At 40.7% G+C, this 19,705-nt stretch overlaps 2 protein-coding genes and 1 long non-coding RNA gene across 5 annotated transcripts; 2 read left to right on the forward strand and 1 right to left on the reverse strand.

Annotated features, from left to right (window-relative positions):
* Positions 1 to 2: 2 nt before the first annotated feature.
* On the reverse strand, positions 3 to 11,662 carry LOC307040169 (uncharacterized protein; the record flags this gene model as incomplete). Its single annotated transcript, XM_079682759.1, has 5 exons — positions 11,575 to 11,662; positions 10,660 to 10,940; positions 8,013 to 8,546; positions 5,366 to 5,899; positions 3 to 402 (listed from the first exon to the last, which is right to left on the reverse strand). The coding sequence occupies exons 1-5, from the start codon at positions 11,581 to 11,583 to the stop codon at positions 3 to 5; spliced, it is 1,758 nt and encodes a 585-aa protein (XP_079538885.1). The 5' UTR covers positions 11,584 to 11,662.
* LOC307040172 lies at positions 272 to 5,059 on the forward strand. Its single transcript, XR_013808440.1, has 2 exons — positions 272 to 1,412; positions 1,505 to 5,059. It is a non-coding gene; the product is annotated as an uncharacterized lncRNA (long non-coding RNA).
* LOC307040170 (uncharacterized protein) lies at positions 10,852 to 18,502 on the forward strand. 3 transcript variants are annotated; one of them, XM_079682760.1, is made up of 4 exons: positions 11,693 to 11,819; positions 11,945 to 12,031; positions 12,146 to 12,196; positions 15,603 to 18,502. In XM_079682760.1, the coding sequence occupies exon 4, from the start codon at positions 15,606 to 15,608 to the stop codon at positions 16,848 to 16,850; it is 1,245 nt and encodes a 414-aa protein (XP_079538886.1). In that variant the 5' UTR covers positions 11,693 to 11,819; positions 11,945 to 12,031; positions 12,146 to 12,196; positions 15,603 to 15,605; the 3' UTR covers positions 16,851 to 18,502. The 3 variants fall into 3 exon arrangements, with proteins under 3 accessions (XP_079538888.1, XP_079538886.1, XP_079538887.1); XM_079682762.1 differs by lacking the exons at positions 11,693 to 11,819; positions 11,945 to 12,031 and adding an exon at positions 10,852 to 11,108; XM_079682761.1 differs by lacking the exon at positions 11,693 to 11,819 and having other exon boundaries at positions 11,934 to 12,031; positions 12,149 to 12,196.
* Positions 18,503 to 19,705: the final 1,203 nt, after the last annotated feature.

Raw genomic sequence — 19,705 nt, forward strand, 5'->3', positions numbered from 1 at the left:
AGCTAGAGGCCTGCGGCCTGCAGGTCTGCTACCATGATCGAGACTTCCTTCCCGGCCGCACCGTGTTGGAAAACATGTCCGACTGCATCCAGGAGAGCAAGAAGGTCCTGCTGGTTCTCAGCCCAGAGTTTGTGAGGAGCCACTGGTGTCTCCTGGAGGCCAACATGTCTTTGTTCAGAGACTGCCTGGAGAGGAAGCCCATCGTCCCAGTGCTGCTGGAGCCAGGAGTCTCCGTTCCTCTCCACCTCTGCCACCTCACCTACCTGGAGGCCAACGACCCCGACTTCAAGAATAAGCTGCTCAAGGTGCTCTGCACCCCCAACCAGCAGCTTCAAGGGTCCACCGTGCTGCCCTTCCATCCTCCCTCCATCTACAACGGGAAGGCCCTGCAGCCGTTGGATGCTGTGAATGAAGACAGTCTCAGTAAATGGGATTGTGGTCAGTTCAGTGACATGGAGGTACCAGACCAGCTGCGCCTGATCATTGAGGACCAAGAGAAGTACAGAAAGGCTGTGAGGATGATCAACAGTGTGTCTCAAAATAAAGTTTGGTTCCGCCCCGTTTGGGTTAGAGTATTAATTTACATTATTGGCCTAATATGTATTGTCTCTCTGGCTATATTGCAAACATTTTCAATGGATGAATCTTTTCGAGTAGTTCCAAATGTTCAGAAATTCAAAGTCACAGATTCTGTTGTTGAATGTGTGCTTTTTAGTTTGAGCTTTTACTTGGTTCCATTGGGATTGTTTATTCATATCTGTCTCTGGATGAATGATGATGAAAAGTACATAGTGAGGGAAATGAAAAAAGCTATTGGCCAAGCAAACATCATCCTCTCTGAGGAGAAAGTGTTAATGGGCCGTCGGTCCAACTCAAAAATCTCTCTGGTGTATGTTTCTCTGAACGATTGCAAACATGAGTTTGCAGAAACGTTTTCCGATCAGGTTTGTGCTGAAGATTTGTATCAAAGAGCTCTGCTGTACTTCTCATCAGGTTACGCCTGCTGCCTTGCTCAAAGACACTTCCCCTTTCCTCAGCCCAGCTCCACCGGTCACCTGGAGGGAGGGGTGTGTTTCTGTCAGTATGTGTCCCAGCAGCTGAGTGTGGACCAATGGGAGTAGCAGTGTCCACATGTGGGACCTAACTATTCCATAATAACTGGATCATCATGAAATGTCTGCATTAGTATAAAAGCCACTCAGTCCCACTGAAGGCACAGCGACTGTATTCATGTTAGCCCTCAGATATCAGAATGAGTCTCTTTCACAAACCTTCACCTGCTGCACAAAAGCAGAACTGTGAGCAGGATGTTTCTCATCTCTTACTTCCTGACTTTACTTTCAGTTCTTTGCCATCCACACCATGCGATCTCTCTTCATTGCATTTGCTGGAATTGAGGTTGTCTAAAACAGGTACGAAAATGCTTTGTTTTGCGAATATTGTTGTTATTGTGTGAATTTAGTTCTGATACTTAAACTGAGCTTCATCATTCCTTTGTTTTTAGAAACATCAATCGAGGTATGAAAGCTTCTGTGTCCTCAAGCTATCTTTTGGGTGAATCCCCTTCCTGATTGACGTGTTCTTCTGTTATTTCCAATGTGTATGTTTCTTTATATCTTGAATGTTTAAAACTCTGAGAAACTCTGTAAGTAATCTTGTTTAATTAATGGTTTTTATACAAATAGGCTAATTATGATGGAAGCAGCTGAGAGCTTCTTGAATACGGACTGTTATGCAGTGAGTGACTGTAGAAGAAAGCTTTAAAATGTGTGATTTTGTATGCTATAATCACACTCTTGACCTTGTTCTGACTTATGGTATTGAAATTGAGCAACTATTAGTCGAACCGCATAATCCTGCTTTATCCGACCATATCTTAGTAACTTTTGAAGTACTGTTACTACACTACAAAGCATTAGCCAAAAGCTCCTGCAGCAGAAACCTATCTGTTAGTGCTATAGCCAAATTTAAGGAAGAGATTCCACCAATACTTAACTCGATAGCATGTCTGCATGTAGGGGAGGAAACTTATACAAAATGTACACCACCCCAAATTGATCATGTTGTTGATAGTGCTACAGATGCGCTGCGAATAAAATTAGACTCTGTTGCTCCTTTGAAAAAGAAGAAAATAAAACAACATAGATTAGCTCCATGGCATAATGCCGAAACCCGCAAAATAAAGCAAAAGTCGAGACAACTTGAAAGGATATGGCGTTCCACTAAACTTGAAGAATCTCGTTTAATTTGGCATATTACTCTCAATGAATATAAGAAAGCACTGCGTAAAGCGAGAGCAGCATACTACTCTTCATTAATAGATGAGAATAAGAATAATGCAAGATTTCTTTTCAGCACTGTAGCCAGGCTGACAGAGAGCCACAGCTCGACTGAGCCTTCTATTCCCATAGCACTCAGTAGTAATGATTTTATGTGCTTTTTTAACGATAAAATTGTTACTCTTAGAAACAAAATCAATGACCTCTTGCCTTTGACCAGTATAGTGTTATCAACAGCTCCCGGAAACGTAAGTTCTAATAATATTACACTAGATAGTAAACTAGAATGCTTTTCAGCCATAAACCTTGAACAATTAAATTCAATGATTCTCTCTTCTAAACCATCAACGTGTATCTTAGACCCGATTCCAACTAAGCTGTTAAAAGAAGTTTTTCCATTAATTAGCACTTCTTTATTAAATATTATGAATATGTCTTTATTATCAGGCTATGTTCCAAAATCATTCAAAGTAGCAGTGATAAAACCGCTTCTTAAAAAGCACAACCTCGATCCAGAGGTTTTAGCCAACTATAGACCTATTTCTAATCTTCCGTTCCTCTCAAAAATTCTTGAGAAAGCAGTCGCAAAACAGCTGTGTGATTACTTAAGAAACTATGATTTATTTGAAGATTTTCAGTCTGGCTTTAGAACACAACATAGCACAGAGACAGCTCTGGTTAAAGTCACAAATGACATTCTAATAGCCTCTGACAAGGGACTTGTCTCTATTCTTGTCTTACTCGATCTTAGTGCTGCATTTGATACTATCGACCATGATATCCTATTGCAAAGACTAGAGCACTTAGTTGGCATACAGGGAACTGCTTTAGGCTGGTTTAGGTCTTATCTATCTGAACGCTCTCAGTTTGTACGTGTCAACGATGAATCTTCCATGCAAACCAAAGTTAGCCATGGAGTGCCACAGGGCTCAGTGCTTGGACCTATTTTGTTCACCCTATATATGCTTCCGTTAGGCAATATTATAAGGAATCATTCTGTAAACTTTCATTGTTATGCGGATGATACTCAACTATATTTATCAATCAAGCCTGATGAAATTAATCATCTAAATAAAATTCAAGACTGCCTCAAGGACTTAAAAACGTGGATGACCTTAAATCTTTTGATGTTAAACACGACCAAAACTGAAGTTATTGTACTTGGCCCGAAGAATCTACGAAACAAATTATCTAAAGATATATTAACTATGGATGGCATTAATTTGGCCTCCAGTGAGACTGTAAGGAATCTTGGTGTTATATTTGATCAGGATTTATCCTTTAACGCCCACATAAAATCAATTTCAAGGACCGCCTACTTCCATCTACGTAACATTGCAAAAATCAGGCATATCTTGCCTCAAAACGATGCAGAGAAACTAGTCCATGCATTTGTTACTTCAAGGCTGGATTATTGTAACTCCTTATTATCAGGGTGTACCAAGAAGTCAGTCAAGTCGCTTCAGCTGATTCAAAATGCTGCAGCTCGTGTACTAACCAGAGTTAGGAAAAGGGACCACATTACTCCTGTTCTGGCTGCCTTACACTGGCTCCCTATAGAACACAGGATAGAATTTAAAATTCTTCTTCTCGCCTACAAAGCCCTTAATGGGCAGGCGCCATCTTACCTTAAAGAACTCATTATACCCTATTGTCCTACTAGGGCATTGCGTTCCAAGAATGCAGGGTTGTTGGTTGTTCCTAGAGTCTCTAAAAGTACAATGGGAGCCAGAGCCTTTTCTTATCAAGCTCCACTTTTGTGGAATCAGCTTCCAGTTTGTGTTCGGACGGCAGACACCCTATCCGTTTTTAAGAGTGCGCTTAAGACTTTCCTTTTTGATAAAGCTTATAGTTAGGGCTGATTAGATTCAGCCCCTAGTTTTGCTGATATAGGCTTAGTTTGTCGGGGGACATCTTACTTCTTCCTTCTCTCTGTCTATACCTGTGTACTCTCATGTTCCGATTAACCCAGCTTCCCCAAATTTCTTTCTTTTTGGTGTCTATATACGCCGGGATCCGGAGTCATGGATGATCCTGCGGTCCTGTGTCATGGATTGCGAGTCCTGGATCTTGAGTCGTGGCTGCGGTCCTGGATCATAAGTCCTGGATGGATATCCTCGTGGATTCATCTTCTTATTATACACACATGCATTTCAAAACATTTGGACTACCTATGTTGCAAATGTATTATCTTTTCAATTTACACACGGCATCTATTGCACGTCTGTCCGTCCTGGGAGAGGGATCCCTCCTCTGTTGCTCTCCCTGAGGTTTCTCCCATTTTTCCCTTTAAACTGTGGGGTTTTCTCTGGAAGTTTTTCCTTGTACGATGTGAGGGTCTAAGGACAGAGGGTGTCGTATTGTCATACTGATATTCTGTACAAACTGTGAAGTCCACTGAGACAAATGTAACATTTGTGATATTGGGCTATATAAATAAACATTGATTGATTGATTGATTGATTGATTGATATTACTTAAAATCAACTGAAAATCCTTGCCTTCTACATTTGACAGTGTTTTGTGTAATTTGTAATCATATTACTAACAGAACTCAACTTTTCTGCAAACCTAAACTTGTTTGAGAGCCTTTTATTTTACATTACATGTGGGAGTATCAGGATGACTTGGAGGAACTTCTACATGTATTGACATTGACTTTATTTTTCAAGCATTGGATCCGAACCAAATAAAAATGTACTACTCAAGGTTGAACAAAATGAACATATTATCGTTTGCTTTCACTGTGGATTAAAACAAATATGATTTACTTTTCATTATTCTGAGTCTAATGAGAATTATGTACTTTTCTAAGCTGGGTGCTTTTGGGTGATTGAAAACTTTAAAAAAAAAATCCTTTTCTAGAAGTATGCTGACAGAGCATCTCGTTAGTCTTGTTGATACAAAATAAAATATGTGTTTTATTTCTTCTGACTTTCAAAGGTGGTTTAATATAACTCTTGGAGATATATTATCATAAAAAACAAATGGCTAGAATTGTTGAAAAGATCATGCCAATATCTCTAAATCATATTTTCTTTTTACTTTAGTTTTTTTTGAATAGATAATGGAGCCAATTAATTCACTTGAGACTGCAGACATTCAGCCACTGTCTCCCTCTGTTCCTGTTCCTCCCACCCTGAGAGATGGAGAGTGTTACCATGTCTTCATTAGCTACAGCAGCACTGACTACCAGTGGACCCACTGCCTCATCGACCAGCTGGAGGCCTGCGGCCTGCAGGTCTGCTACCATGATCGAGACTTCCTTCCCGGCCGCACCGTGTTGGAAAACATGTCCGACTGCATCCAGGAGAGCCAGAAGGTCCTGCTGGTTCTCAGCCCAGAGTTTGTGAGGAGCCGCTGGTGTCTCCTGGAGGCCAACATGTCTTTGTTCAGAGACTGCCTGGAGAGGAAGCCCATCGTCCCAGTGCTGCTGGAGCCAGGAGTCTCCGTTCCTCTCCACCTCTGCCACCTCACCTACCTGGAGGCCAACGACCCCGACTTCAAGAATAAGCTGCTCAAGGTGCTCTGCACCCCCAACCAGCAGCTTCAAGGGTCCACCGTGCTGCCCTTCCATCCTCCCTCCATCTACAACGGGAAGGCCCTGCAGCCGTTGGATGCTGTGAATGAAGACAGTCTCAGTAAATGGGATTGTGGTCAGTTCAGTGACCTGGAGGTACCAGACCAGCTGCGCCTGATCATCGAGGACCAAGAGAAGTACAGAAAGGCTGTGAGGATGATCAACAGTGTGTCTCAAAATAAAGTTTGGTTCCGCCCCGTTTGGGTTAGAGTATTAATTTACATTATTGGCCTAATATGTATTGTCTCTCTGGCTATATTGCAAACATTTTCAATGGCTGAATCTTTTCGAGTAGTTCAAAATGTTCAGAAATTCAAAGTCACAGATTCTGTTGTTGAATGTGTGCTTTTTAGTTTGAGCTTTTACTTGGTTCCATTGGGATTGTTTATTCATATCTGTCTCTGGATGAATGATGATGAAAAGTACATAGTGAGGGAAATGAAAAAAGCTATTGGCCAGGCAAACATCATCCTCTCTGAGGAGAAAGTGCTAATGGGCCGTCGGTCCAACTCAAAAATCTCTCTGGTGTATGTTTCTCTGAACGATTGCAAACATGAGTTTGCAGAAACGTTTTCCGATCAGGTTTGTGCTGAAGATTTGTATCAAAGAGCTCTGCTGTACTTCTCATCAGGTTACGCCTGCTGCCTTGCTCAAAGACACTTCCCCTTTCCTCAGCCCAGCTCCACCGGTCACCTGGAGGGAGGGGTGTGTTTCTGTCAGTATGTGTCCCAGCAGCTGAGTGTGGACCAATGGGAGTAGCAGTGTCCACATGTGGGACCTGACTATTCCATAATAACTGGATCATCATGAAATGTCTGCATTAGTATAAAAGCCACTCAGTCCCACTGAAGGCACAGCGACTGTATTCATGTTAGCCCTCAGATATCAGAATGAGTCTCTTTCACAAACCTTCACCTTCTGCACAAAAGCAGAACTGTGAGCAGGATGTTTCTCATCTCTTACTTCCTGACTTTACTTTCAGTTCTTTGCCAACCGCACCATGCGATCTCTCTTCATTGTAATTGCTGGAATTAAGGTTGTCTAAAACAGGTACGAAAATGCTTTGTTTTGCGAATATTGTTGTTATTGTGTGAATTTAGTTCTGATACTTAAACTGAGCTTCATCATTCCTTTGTTTTTAGAAACATCAATCGAGGTATGAAAGCTTCTGTGTCCTCAAGCTATCTTTTGGGTGAATCCCCTTCCTGATTGACGTGTTCTTCTGTTATTTCCAATGTGTATGTTTCTTTATATCTTGAATGTTTAAAACTCTGAGAAACTCTGTAAGTAATCTTGTTTAATTAATGGTTTTTATACAAATAGGCTAATTATGATGGAAGCAGCTGAGAGCTTCTTGAATACGGACTGTTATGCAGTGAGTGACTGTAGAAGAAAGCTTTAAAATGTGTGATTTTGTATTACTTAAAATCAACTGAAAATCCTTGCCTTCTACATTTGACAGTGTTTTGTGTAATTTGTAATCATATTACTAACAGAACTCAACTTTTCTGCAAACTTAAACTAATTTGAGAGCCTTTTATTTTACATTACATGTGGGAGTATCAGGATGACTTGGAGGAACTTCTACGTGTATTGACATTGACTTTATTTTCAAACATTGGATCCGAACCAAATAAAAATGTACTACTCAAGGTTGAACAAAATGAACATATTATCGTTTGCTTTCACTGTGGATTAAAACAAATATGATTTACTTTTCATTATTCTGAGTCTAATGAGAATGATGTGCTTTTCTAAGCTGGGCGCTTTTGGGTGATTGAAAACTTTTTTTTAAAAAAATTCCTTTTCTAGAAGTATGCTGACAGAGCATCTCGTTAGTCTTGTTGATACAAAATAAAATATTTGTTTTATTTCTTCTGAAGGTATTATTAGTAAGTAAATGTGTGGCATCTATGTTCTGCCAATATCACACTCCAAAAGACAGAGTTCGGAAAACAACAATACAATTATTTAAAGACAACTTAATTCACTGAGTCTCAGTGGGACTTTCAAAGGTGGTTTAAAAGGTGGAGATATATTATCATAACAAACAAATGCCTAGAATTGTTGAAAAGATCATGCCTATATCTCTAAATCATATTTTCTTTTTACTTTAGTTTTTTTTGTATAGATAATGGAGCCAATTAATTCACCTGACACTGCAGACATTCAGCCACTGTCTCCCTCTGTTCCTGTTCCTCCCAGCCTGAGAGATGGAGAGTGTTACCATGTCTTCATTAGCTACAGCAGCACTGACTACCAGTGGACCCACTGCCTCATCGACCAGCTGGAGGCCTGCGGCCTGCAGGTCTGCTACCATGATCGAGACTTCCTTCCCGGCCGCACCGTGTTGGAAAACATGTCCGACTGCATCCAGGAGAGCCAGAAGGTCCTGCTGGTTCTCAGCCCAGAGTTTGTGAGGAGCCGCTGGTGTCTCCTGGAGGCCAACATGTCTTTGTTCAGAGACTGCCTGGAGAGGAAGCCCATCGTCCCAGTGCTGCTGGAGCCAGGAGTCTCCGTTCCTCTCCACCTCTGCCACCTCACCTACCTGGAGGCCAACGACCCCGACTTCAAGAATAAGCTGCTCAAGGTGCTCTGCACCCCCAACCAGCAGCTTCAAGGGTCCACCGTGCTGCCCTTCCATCCTCCCTCCATCTACAACGGGAAGGCCCTGCAGCCGTTGGATGCTGTGAATGAAGACAGTCTCAGTAAATGGGATTGTGGTCAGTTCAGTGACCTGGAGGTACCAGACCAGCTGCGCCTGATCATCGAGGACCAAGAGAAGTACAGAAAGGCTGTGAGGATGATCAACAGTGTGTCTCAAAATAAAGTTTGGTTCCGCCCCGTTTGGGTTAGAGTATTAATTTACATTATTGGCCTAATATGTATTGTCTCTCTGGCTATATTGCAAACATTTTCAATGGCTGAATCTTTTCGAGTAGTTCAAAATGTTCAGAAATTCAAAGTCACAGATTCTGTTGTTGAATGTGTGCTTTTTAGTTTGAGCTTTTACTTGGTTCCATTGGGATTGTTTATTCATATCTGTCTCTGGATGAATGATGATGAAAAGTACATAGTGAGGGAAATGAAAAAAGCTATTGGCCAGGCAAACATCATCCTCTCTGAGGAGAAAGTGCTAATGGGCCGTCGGTCCAACTCAAAAATCTCTCTGGTGTATGTTTCTCTGAACGATTGCAAACATGAGTTTGCAGAAACGTTTTCCGATCAGGTTTGTGCTGAAGATTTGTATCAAAGAGCTCTGCTGTACTTCTCATCAGGTTACGCCTGCTGCCTTGCTCAAAGACACTTCCCCTTTCCTCAGCCCAGCTCCACCGGTCACCTGGAGGGAGGGGTGTGTTTCTGTCAGTATGTGTCCCAGCAGCTGAGTGTGGACCAATGGGAGTAGCAGTGTCCACATGTGGGACCTGACTATTCCATAATAACTGGATCATCATGAAATGTCTGCATTAGTATAAAAGCCACTCAGTCCCACTGAAGGCACAGCGACTGTATTCATGTTAGCCCTCAGATATCAGAATGAGTCTCTTTCACAAACCTTCACCTTCTGCACAAAAGCAGAACTGTGAGCAGGATGTTTCTCATCTCTTACTTCCTGACTTTACTTTCAGTTCTTTGCCAACCGCACCATGCGATCTCTCTTCATTGTAATTGCTGGAATTAAGGTTGTCTAAAACAGGTACGAAAATGCTTTGTTTTGCGAATATTGTTGTTATTGTGTGAATTTAGTTCTGATACTTAAACTGAGCTTCATCATTCCTTTGTTTTTAGAAACATCAATCGAGGTATGAAAGCTTCTGTGTCCTCAAGCTATCTTTTGGGTGAATCCCCTTCCTGATTGACGTGTTCTTCTGTTATTTCCAATGTGTATGTTTCTTTATATCTTGAATGTTTAAAACTCTGAGAAACTCTGTAAGTAATCTTGTTTAATTAATGGTTTTTATACAAATAGGCTAATTATGATGGAAGCAGCTGAGAGCTTCTTGAATACGGACTGTTATGCAGTGAGTGACTGTAGAAGAAAGCTTTAAAATGTGTGATTTTGTATTACTTAAAATCAACTGAAAATCCTTGCCTTCTACATTTGACAGTGTTTTGTGTAATTTGTAATCATATTACTAACAGAACTCAACTTTTCTGCAAACTTAAACTAATTTGAGAGCCTTTTATTTTACATTACATGTGGGAGTATCAGGATGACTTGGAGGAACTTCTACGTGTATTGACATTGACTTTATTTTCAAACATTGGATCCGAACCAAATAAAAATGTACTACTCAAGGTTGAACAAAATGAACATATTATCGTTTGCTTTCACTGTGGATTAAAACAAATATGATTTACTTTTCATTATTCTGAGTCTAATGAGAATGATGTGCTTTTCTAAGCTGGGCGCTTTTGGGTGATTGAAAACTTTTTTTAAAAAAAATTCCTTTTCTAGAAGTATGCTGACAGAGCATCTCGTTAGTCTTGTTGATACAAAATAAAATATTTGTTTTATTTCTTCTGAAGGTATTATTAGTAAGTAAATGTGTGGCATCTATGTTCTGCCAATATCACACTCCAAAAGACAGAGTTCGGAAAACAACAATACAATTATTTAAAGACAACTTAATTCACTGAGTCTCAGTGGGACTTTCAAAGGTGGTTTAAAAGGTGGAGATATATTATCATAACAAACAAATGCCTAGAATTGTTGAAAAGATCATGCCTATATCTCTAAATCATATTTTCTTTTTACTTTAGTTTTTTTTGTATAGATAATGGAGCCAATTAATTCACCTGACACTGCAGACATTCAGCCACTGTCTCCCTCTGTTCCTGTTCCTCCCAGCCTGAGAGATGGAGAGTGTTACCATGTCTTCATTAGCTACAGCAGCACTGACTACCAGTGGACCCACTGCCTCATCGACCAGCTGGAGGCCTGCGGCCTGCAGGTCTGCTACCATGATCGAGACTTCCTTCCCGGCCGCACCGTGTTGGAAAACATGTCCGACTGCATCCAGGAGAGCCAGAAGGTCCTGCTGGTTCTCAGTCCAGAGTTTCTGAGGAGCCGCTGGATGCTGTGAATGAAGACAGTCTCAGTACATGGGATTGTGGTCAGTTCAGTGACATGGAGGTAACAGACCAGCTGCGCCTGTTCATCGAGGACCAAGAGAAGTACAGAAAGGCTGTGAAGATGATCAACAGTGTGTCGGAAAATAAAGTTTGCAGAAACGTCTTTCGATCAGGTTTGTGCTGAAGATTTGTTTCAAAGAGCTCTGCTGTGCTTCTCATCAGGTTACGCCTGCTGCCTTGCTCACAGCCTTTCTGTACTTCTCTTGGTCCTTGATGATCAGGCGCAGCTGGTCTGGTACCTCCATGTCACTGAACTGACCACAATCCCATTTAGATAGAGCACTAGAAAAATATTTAAAATAATACAAAATATAGTAAAATATAACAGTATTTACTGAACAGAACTCTTACATGATTGAGAAACACCAAAAGAAAACCAGAACTTAAATACATGCAGAACTATCACAAGGACAAGACACAGCTGGGCAGGGCTGGAAAATCAAAAGGGCACCAGGTGAAAAGAATCAGGTAATGGAACAGGAGGGAAAACACAGAGACAGGAAGTGAAAACAGACATAACACAGGGGTGAACATGAAACAGAAAACACTGACAGATTGTGACATATACTGCATATTTACGTGTATCATTAGCTCAAATTACAAATTAGCCTAGTTCTTAAAACAAAATAATTGATGATTAACAACATTTCTACACAGTGAAATGGAATGAAAGTCCAACCCTTGCAAAGTTGAGGTAAACTGTGTTGTGCTGTCTTCCTTTAATGCGGCCTTTAAACAAAATGTGCTCAGCTCAGCTGCACAGAGGTGACAGAGGCTGAGGTGGGAGTGGTTCAACACCTGCAGGCAGACAGAAGCTGAAAAATGTAATATATAGAGCTAAATAACTTTTTTTTTCATTTAAAATGAACACATTTAACCAATATAAGACTGAAAGCGAATGTGCATGTCGGAAAGCCTTACCACCAGTGTGTTGTATTGTGTACTTCAGGCAGCTGAGTAAAACATTGCCAACCAATCCTGTTGAAGCATGCAGTGTGATGGTGACGTAAACACATGGGTTGGATTTTAATTAAAGGTACAGTAACTGACCCAACAGCACCCATGTTATAAAGCCATTGCTATCTGAAAATATAGTAAATGCCTTTAATAACAGAGCATTTTATTTTTGTCCCGCAACTTCCTCATACAGTAGGAGTTGGTGACTCATTGCCGCCCTGCTTAAGGAGTTTGTTATCTACAGGTAAGAGAATACTTTAGTTTTTAAGCTCTCCTTAGTGAAACCAGTGTTGTTCTGATGGAATGCAACAGTGCATAGGGGTGGGCGATAACACAAAATCTGGATTCGATCCGATACCTAGTATTTCAGGGCCAGTATCGCCGATACCGATATCGATACCGATACTTTTTTTAATGAAAAGCGTCTTATGTACTTTCATATAGGGGATTGCTGCATTACATGATTTTTGAGCTGGAAGCATCATACATAGACTAAATCTGAATTGATTTTCATGAATAAAGACAGGACAGTTTTTATAGACAAATAAACGTTTTACTTTTGCAAATTTAAAGTGCAAACATGAAAAATAATAATACAAAGTGGCCAGAGTAGCGAACTGTCTTGCACACATCACAGTTCGCTACGTTTTAATTGCCAGTTGTGAAATTGCTCCACACAGCGCTGCTCTTTCTCTCAGCCATCATGCGCGTGTGTGTGTTGCACTCGCGAGTCGCTGGCTGCTGCTGTCCTGCCCTGCCTGCTGCTGTCAGTCAGTTTGATAATCGGCATTCAGGCAGGGAGCGCGCTGCGCGTGCGCGAGCCTCGAGGAGAGGAGGACAGCAGTGGAGAGAGAAGAAAAGACGTCTGCACATTTTTTTTTGAAGAAATTGACGAGTAGAGGAGACGGGGGAAAAAGTACAAAAGTATCAATCCTATTGGCTCTAGTATCGATATTTTGAAACGTAACGTAATATCGGAAGTATCGATATTTTGGGATCGATCTGCCCACCCCTAGTGCATTCACACCAGCCTTGTATAGTCCGGTTGAATCGAACCCTGGTGCGTTTAGCCGCCTGGTGCGGTTCATTTGGGTCGGTGTGAACACAATCCGAGACCTCTAACCAGTTAAACCCTGAGCCTGTTTTTCAGGTTTCAGGCTCGAAAATGACATTCCCAGAACAAATGACCATATCTTCCCTTCTAAAAGGGTTAAATTAATTATCTTTTTTCTCAAAGTAATGATAAACCTGTCAGTTGGATGTAGAAAAGTCAGATTCAATATAGATGTTTTTTATTTAAAAAAAAATTCAGATTGAACATGGTAAAAAACTGTAAATTATAATGTCCGTCCAAAAAATATTTGGTACTTATAGTGAAAACTAACCTTGGATGATGGGTTAGTAGACTAAAAGCTGTCACACTCCTAGGCTCATGTCACGTTGGTAGTTTTGTATGTTTAGGTTATGTCACGTTCTATGTCTATGTTTGGGTGTTTTGCTGTTTTCCCTGTCATGTTTTCCTCCTGTTTATTGTCTGGTCCTTTTCCCTGTGTTTTTTCTCCTGTCATTAGTTTCCCTGGTGTGTCTAATTGTCTGATTATATTCACCTGTTGCCCCTGTGTTTCCTCCTCCCTCCTCACCTGTGTCTTGTTGTGTGATTAGTCTTTTGTGTATTTAAGTTCTGGGTTTTCTGTCTGTCTTTGTCGGTTTGTCTTTTGCTTTGAAATAAAGGAGTTTTTTCAGTTTATATCTGCATTTGGGTCCTGCTTCATTCACAATCTGTAACAAAAGCTTTAGGAATCCAAAGTACAACATATAATAAGTACCCTGTATCGAGATTGATGCAAAACAAGTGATATTTAACCTTTTTTTGACAGATTTAGCAAAAAAAAAACTCTTCTGGGGCCATTTGGGTGGATTTTTCATATATCTGGCTCCCCCTGCTGGATTTTGACATGTGACATCTCTTTCTAACCGTCAGAGCCAATGCAATCGAGGGGAACTCCCACATAGTTCTTATTTGGTCATGTGTGTGTGTTAGACTGACGCATAGCCAAGACCGGAAGCAGCAGCCACTCTGATGGCTACCGTTAGCAGCTAACTTTTGAATTATGGATTATAAATAAAACAAATTATTGCCCAGAGACTTTATCAACCTATGGATTAACCGATTAAGCCGCGTTTTCTCGTTTTAATGCCATTGAACACGTATTTTGAGTCATTTAGATGCTTCTTATGAGACTTGTGTTTTTGTTTTGGTAAAAATTGTTTATATCGTCAGTTAGCTGAGATTATTTCCGTTAATCTGGTATAACACATTAATAGGTTCTTAAACATTAAGATCCCCTGAGACACAGCGGCGGGGACCTTGGGGCTTAACTTAAGTGAACTAAACAACCGGTCTCTGGTCCGCTAAAATAGGTGGTCTCGGAGCGCTTGCTTACGAACTCTGGAGCGGTTCATTGCTGGTGTGAACGCAGTCCGCACCAAAACATAGGAAGCGTAGTATTTACGTGTCACAAGAACGCGAACGCCCCTCCTTACTGCAGAACGTCTTTCATTATATATGTTATAATGTTTTTTAACGGACATTGTCTGATTATATAATCATATGCGCGGGCCGCTAGTGTCTGTTGATCTCCAGATTAACAGCAGCGTGAGAATAACCTGCCGAAAGTGCCGATGCTCCATGGCGGAGGCTCCGGTAGAAATTGCCGGTATTTGCGTTTTTACCCCCCCTTAATGTCTGACCAATGGTTGAACAGCATTTCCGTGCACATGACTTGTGTTTAAAGTTTATAGTCCGTTTGAGTTTTGCCCTTGTGAACCGTGTGAACGCAAGCCGAACCTTCTGAAAAATGAAACAATGTAACAAACTGTCGTCTGGTGCGCACCAGAAAACGGACTATTAGGTGTGAATGCACGAAGAGTAAATTAATGTCTAATTCTTGATATTAAAATGTTGTTGAAACTGTTTTAAATACGCATAGTTTCATATTTGCCGTTTTTGAGGCTGTTGATGATACTACTGAATTTAAATGTGTTTGTAGCCTACTTGTCTTCCCTTGTTGACAATGTGACGTGTCACAGGGTGCATGGACGAGACAGTCATGATCAGTTTAAGTAATCTTATGGTAAACTGATACAATGGATTATAGACAAAGGCAGCAAGGGGGGTATTTGTAGTGGTAGGATTGTTTTCAGGATGTGTACTTGACATACTGGAAAATTATAAATGGCTGTCAGTACTTGTGATCTATAATGTGTCAGACTAGTACCAATACAAACACTCATAACATTTATGTAAAACCTTTTTTTTGTGATCCTGTTTATCAAAGAAAAAATTGAAGTATTTTACTGAATAGTTGTTCACTACAAAACTCTAAACACTTACCTAATATCTTTAGGTCGAATTAAACACTTTCAGAAACATGTGAAGATATCATTTACTAGTGATGATGTTGCATCCAACCCATGTGATTACAATTTAAAATGAATATCTCTTGAATACTTTTAGGGGATAAATATCTAATAAAAACCATGTTGCTAAAAACTGTATTACTTGCACACTGTTCAAAGCTACCCTTGAAGAGTATCCTTGTAGGGCATTAATAATTCTGGTGATATTCTCACCTCTGCCTTCTCTTTAGATTATGGATCTGATTCAATCACTCGAGACTGCAGACATTCAGCCACTGTCTCTCTCCGTTCCTGTTCCTCCCACCCTGAGAGATGGAGAGTGTTACCATGTCTTCATTAGCTACAGCAGCACTGACTACCAGTGGACCCACTGCCTCATCGACCAGCTGGAGGCCTGCGGCCTGCAGGTCTGCTACCATGATCGAGACTTCCTTCCCGGCCGCACCGTGTTGGAAAACATGTCCGACTGCATCCAGGAGAGCCAGAAGGTCCTGCTGGTTCTCAGCCCAGAGTTTGTGAGGAGCCGCTGGTGTCTCCTGGAGGCCAACATGTCTTTGTTCAGAGACTGCCTGGAGAGGAAACCCATCGTCCCAGTGCTGCTGGAGCCAGGAGTCTCCGTTCCTCTCCACCTCTGCCACCTCACCTACCTGGAGGCCAACGACCCCAACTTCAAGAATAAGCTGCTCAAGGTGCTCTGCACCCCCAACCAGCAGCTTCAAGGGTCCACCGTGCTGCCCTTCCATCCTCCCTCCATCTACAACGGGAAGGCCCTGCAGCCTTTGATTGCTGTAAATGAGGAGAGACTCAATAAATGGGATTGTGGTCAGTTCAGTGACATGGAGGTACCAGACCAGCTGCGCCTGATCATCGAGGATCAAGAGCAGTACAGAAAGGCTGTGAGGATGATCAACAGTGTCTCTGAAAATAAAGTTCTCCCTTTCTGGGCTGCAGTTATGATGTTCATTTCTGTTGGAATAATACTTCTTCCTTTGTTTGCTCTATCAACATATATGATAGTTATTTTTTTTGGTGATGAAAGCTTAAAGAACAAAACTCTTTGGGCGTTCATTTTTTGTAGTTTGTATTGTTTATTCTTTGGGACATTGACTCAGCTTTGTCTCTGGGGAAAGGACCAAGGGAAGCACATAGTCCGGGAGATGCAGAAAGCTTTGGGCCAGGCAAACATCATCCTCTCTGAGGAGAAGGTGTTAATGGGCTCTCAGTCAAATTCAAAAATCTATCTGGTGTATGTTTCTCTGGACCGCTGCAAACATGAGTTTGCAGAAACGTTTTCTGATCAGGTTTGTGCTGAAGATTTGTATCAAAGAGCTCTGCTGCACTTCTCATCAGGTTACGCCTGCTGCCTTGCTAAAAGACACTTCCCCTTTCCTCAGCCCAGCTCCACCGGTCACCTGGAGGGAGGGGTGTGTTTCTGTCAGTATGTGTCCCAGCAGCTGAGTGTGGACCAATGGGAGTAGCAGTTTCCACAGATCCCAACATGTTATAGAGATTACAAAGCATAAAATTCCCTTTTTGTTGCAAAATGTGTTATCATTTAGTTCCCTTTAATAGTAACGCAATACAACGCTATATATGTAGGTGACACACGTGTATATTGACTTATTTTGCAACAGCTTCATATTTTTTGTTTTATCATTTCACATTTCAAGTGTTAATTAATTCAATAAATGTTTTATATCAAAAGTACAGTGATTATTTCCTTAATTATTTACTATTTTGAAAGAAAAGTTGCTAAAAACACAGAATAATTGAGGGTGCAAGGACACGGTTGGAGAGCGACACGAACCGTTAGCCCCGCAGTCAAGCCTCGTAGTTCTGATAGCTCCGCCCCTTCGCTCCAATCCCCCTCCCTCCCCACATCTACAGCTGATCTACAGGTGAAAATTACTTTTGCGACACATTTATCGCAAGAAGTGTAGCAAACTTGTTTTGTGCTATTTAAAAAAAGAAGGAGGAGTAAATCAAACATGGTGCACTAAAACCAAAATCATCCAGCAGATGAGAATTGCATGAGAATATCAGGTGTATGCTGAATAGAAGCACCCATTGTCTGTATATGCACAGAATGTCAGATATGTTTATGTATGATATGATATGTAAATGTAAAGTTATTGTAAGATGCATCAAGTGTTCATCACAACTTTAATCGGCCCTATCCTTCTTTTTGGGGTTCTCCCTTTCCTGTAGTGTGTTATTTGTGTGCATGTAAATGGTCTGCAAAGGCTAAACTCCAAAATGTCCCCCCAGCGGGAGTTTCTCTCCCAAACCAAAGAAATAAAGACCATTTTGAACATTAAAGCATGTAAATATTACATGTCACAGTAAAAGCATAAGATACAAATATGAACATGAAAATGAGCATAGTAGGGTCTCTTTAATCATTACTCTACATAAGTTGTACTTACTTGATTTAGGTCCCCTCAAGTAAGTCGTGATTCTCATTTGAAAATGATTACAGTACAGATACTGTACAGATAATGTCTTGTGATTAAAACATTATGCATAACTTAATCATATGTTTATTATAAAGGGTTGCCACCATTTGTCACACAGAGAATCATCGAACCTTTTTTAATTGTCTTTTAGGAATTTTAAAACCTTTTAGAGAAATGAAAGGTGCCAAATTGAATTAATTTGTCAAGTTTATTAACATAATTCACTCGGTTGCATCTGGGTTTACTTTCAGCAAGAAATACTGGATGAGTGTGGTGTCTAGACATTTATGTTAAGTTAATTCATTTAGTTCAGTCCTTTTGTCTTTTGCTTTGTCTTGTGAATTCCTGTTTTATTTTGTAGTAACCTTTCCTTCTCGTTTCAGAGCCCTTCCTGCCCTTGTGTGTTTTCCCTGCAATGTGATTGTCAGCCCCTCCCTATATGTTGCCTTACCTAGTGTGTATATATAGTCTGCGTCTCCCTTTGTCCCAGTTCGTCTTGTCTCACCAAGTCTGCCAGTCATTCCTTGACCTTACTAAGAATATCTTTGATAGACTCCTTATGTTTCATTTTTGATAGTCCATGTAGATGTTTTGTTTAGAGTTTTTGGGTACTTATAGTTTCTCAGAGAGCGTTTTGTGTTTTTGCCTTTTATTAAATACCTTGTTAATCCTGACCTGTTTCTGGTGTTGTGAGTTTGGGTCCTGAGCCTTGTGACATTCATAACAATGAGTGCATAGTCCTAATTAAAAACAGTTTTCTTTACTGCATCAAAAGCATCATAAATCAAACTATAAAATGTTTTAATATAAGTCATGTATGGGGCTTGAGACAGCCGGTAAAAGGTGCTCTTTTCTGTTATTCTTTTGACGAAATATTGTTGACCTTTCCAAGTGATGCCACCTTATCAGAAGCAAAGACTTGTTTGAGATGTGAGCGCCGCCATATAACAACGAAGAAGGATCAATATTTGTTGTCCTTTACGACATTCGACGATGGGATTCAGGATATGAGACAAGATAGATGACACTGTTGTTTGAGGGGTCTGTAGCAAGTAGCAACACATCCTAACAAACAGTAAAAAGACACAAGGATTGCATGTCAGTGGGGTGATGCCTGGGTCACAGTGAGCACGTCCAATACCCACTGTGCCTGATGAGAAATGTCCTCTTACTGCTGCAGTTCAATTAAAACTGAATCATGATAAATAACCTGTAGCTACATGCCTCAGCTTTAAAACAAATTGCCTTGCTGCCATGTTATCATGTTGTGCACGCATGTTGAAAGTGTGGTTTGGCAGGATAATTGCTCGCTGAAGCGGCGGTCATGACGAGAACAATCTCATCCTCAGCAATGACTTTCATGCTGATTAAGTTCAATCATCTCCGCTTCTGTCTCATCTGTTGAACCTTTTTTTTTTTTCTTCCACAAAACAGCGTTTATATGCGCCCATGTGTATGTACAGGTGTGCTTGTTGTTCCTATGAGTTATTTCTGTGTTCAAATTGCTGTCAATGTAAATGCTTCTGTTCTCAAGCCCTGGGGGCTGAAAATTGTATCGTTTTCTTAATGAGTTCTCAAATCCGCCTCACACAAGCTTCTGTTATATTATGGCATGTTTTGAATTTCGATGGAGTTAATTAAAACATTCCTCTGCTGCGAGGTGTGGTATGGACAGATTATAGAAAAACAGCAGATGGGAAATGAAAATGTTGAGCATAGGAATGATTGAAATGAGCAAATTACTTGGTTTGCTATTATTGTGTTGATATTCTTTTTACTATCAAATATTGTCTTAAGTGTTAAGAAAGACGGCTAGTGAAGGCTTGCATTTCCCTCCTTCAAAGAGAACAGTCAGCTTTCATTCTTAGAGTAATACT

The sequence above is a fragment of the Notothenia rossii genome (assembly GCF_949606895.1).
Source record: "Notothenia rossii genome assembly, chromosome: 5".
Taxonomy (NCBI): Eukaryota; Metazoa; Chordata; class Actinopteri; order Perciformes; family Nototheniidae; genus Notothenia; species Notothenia rossii.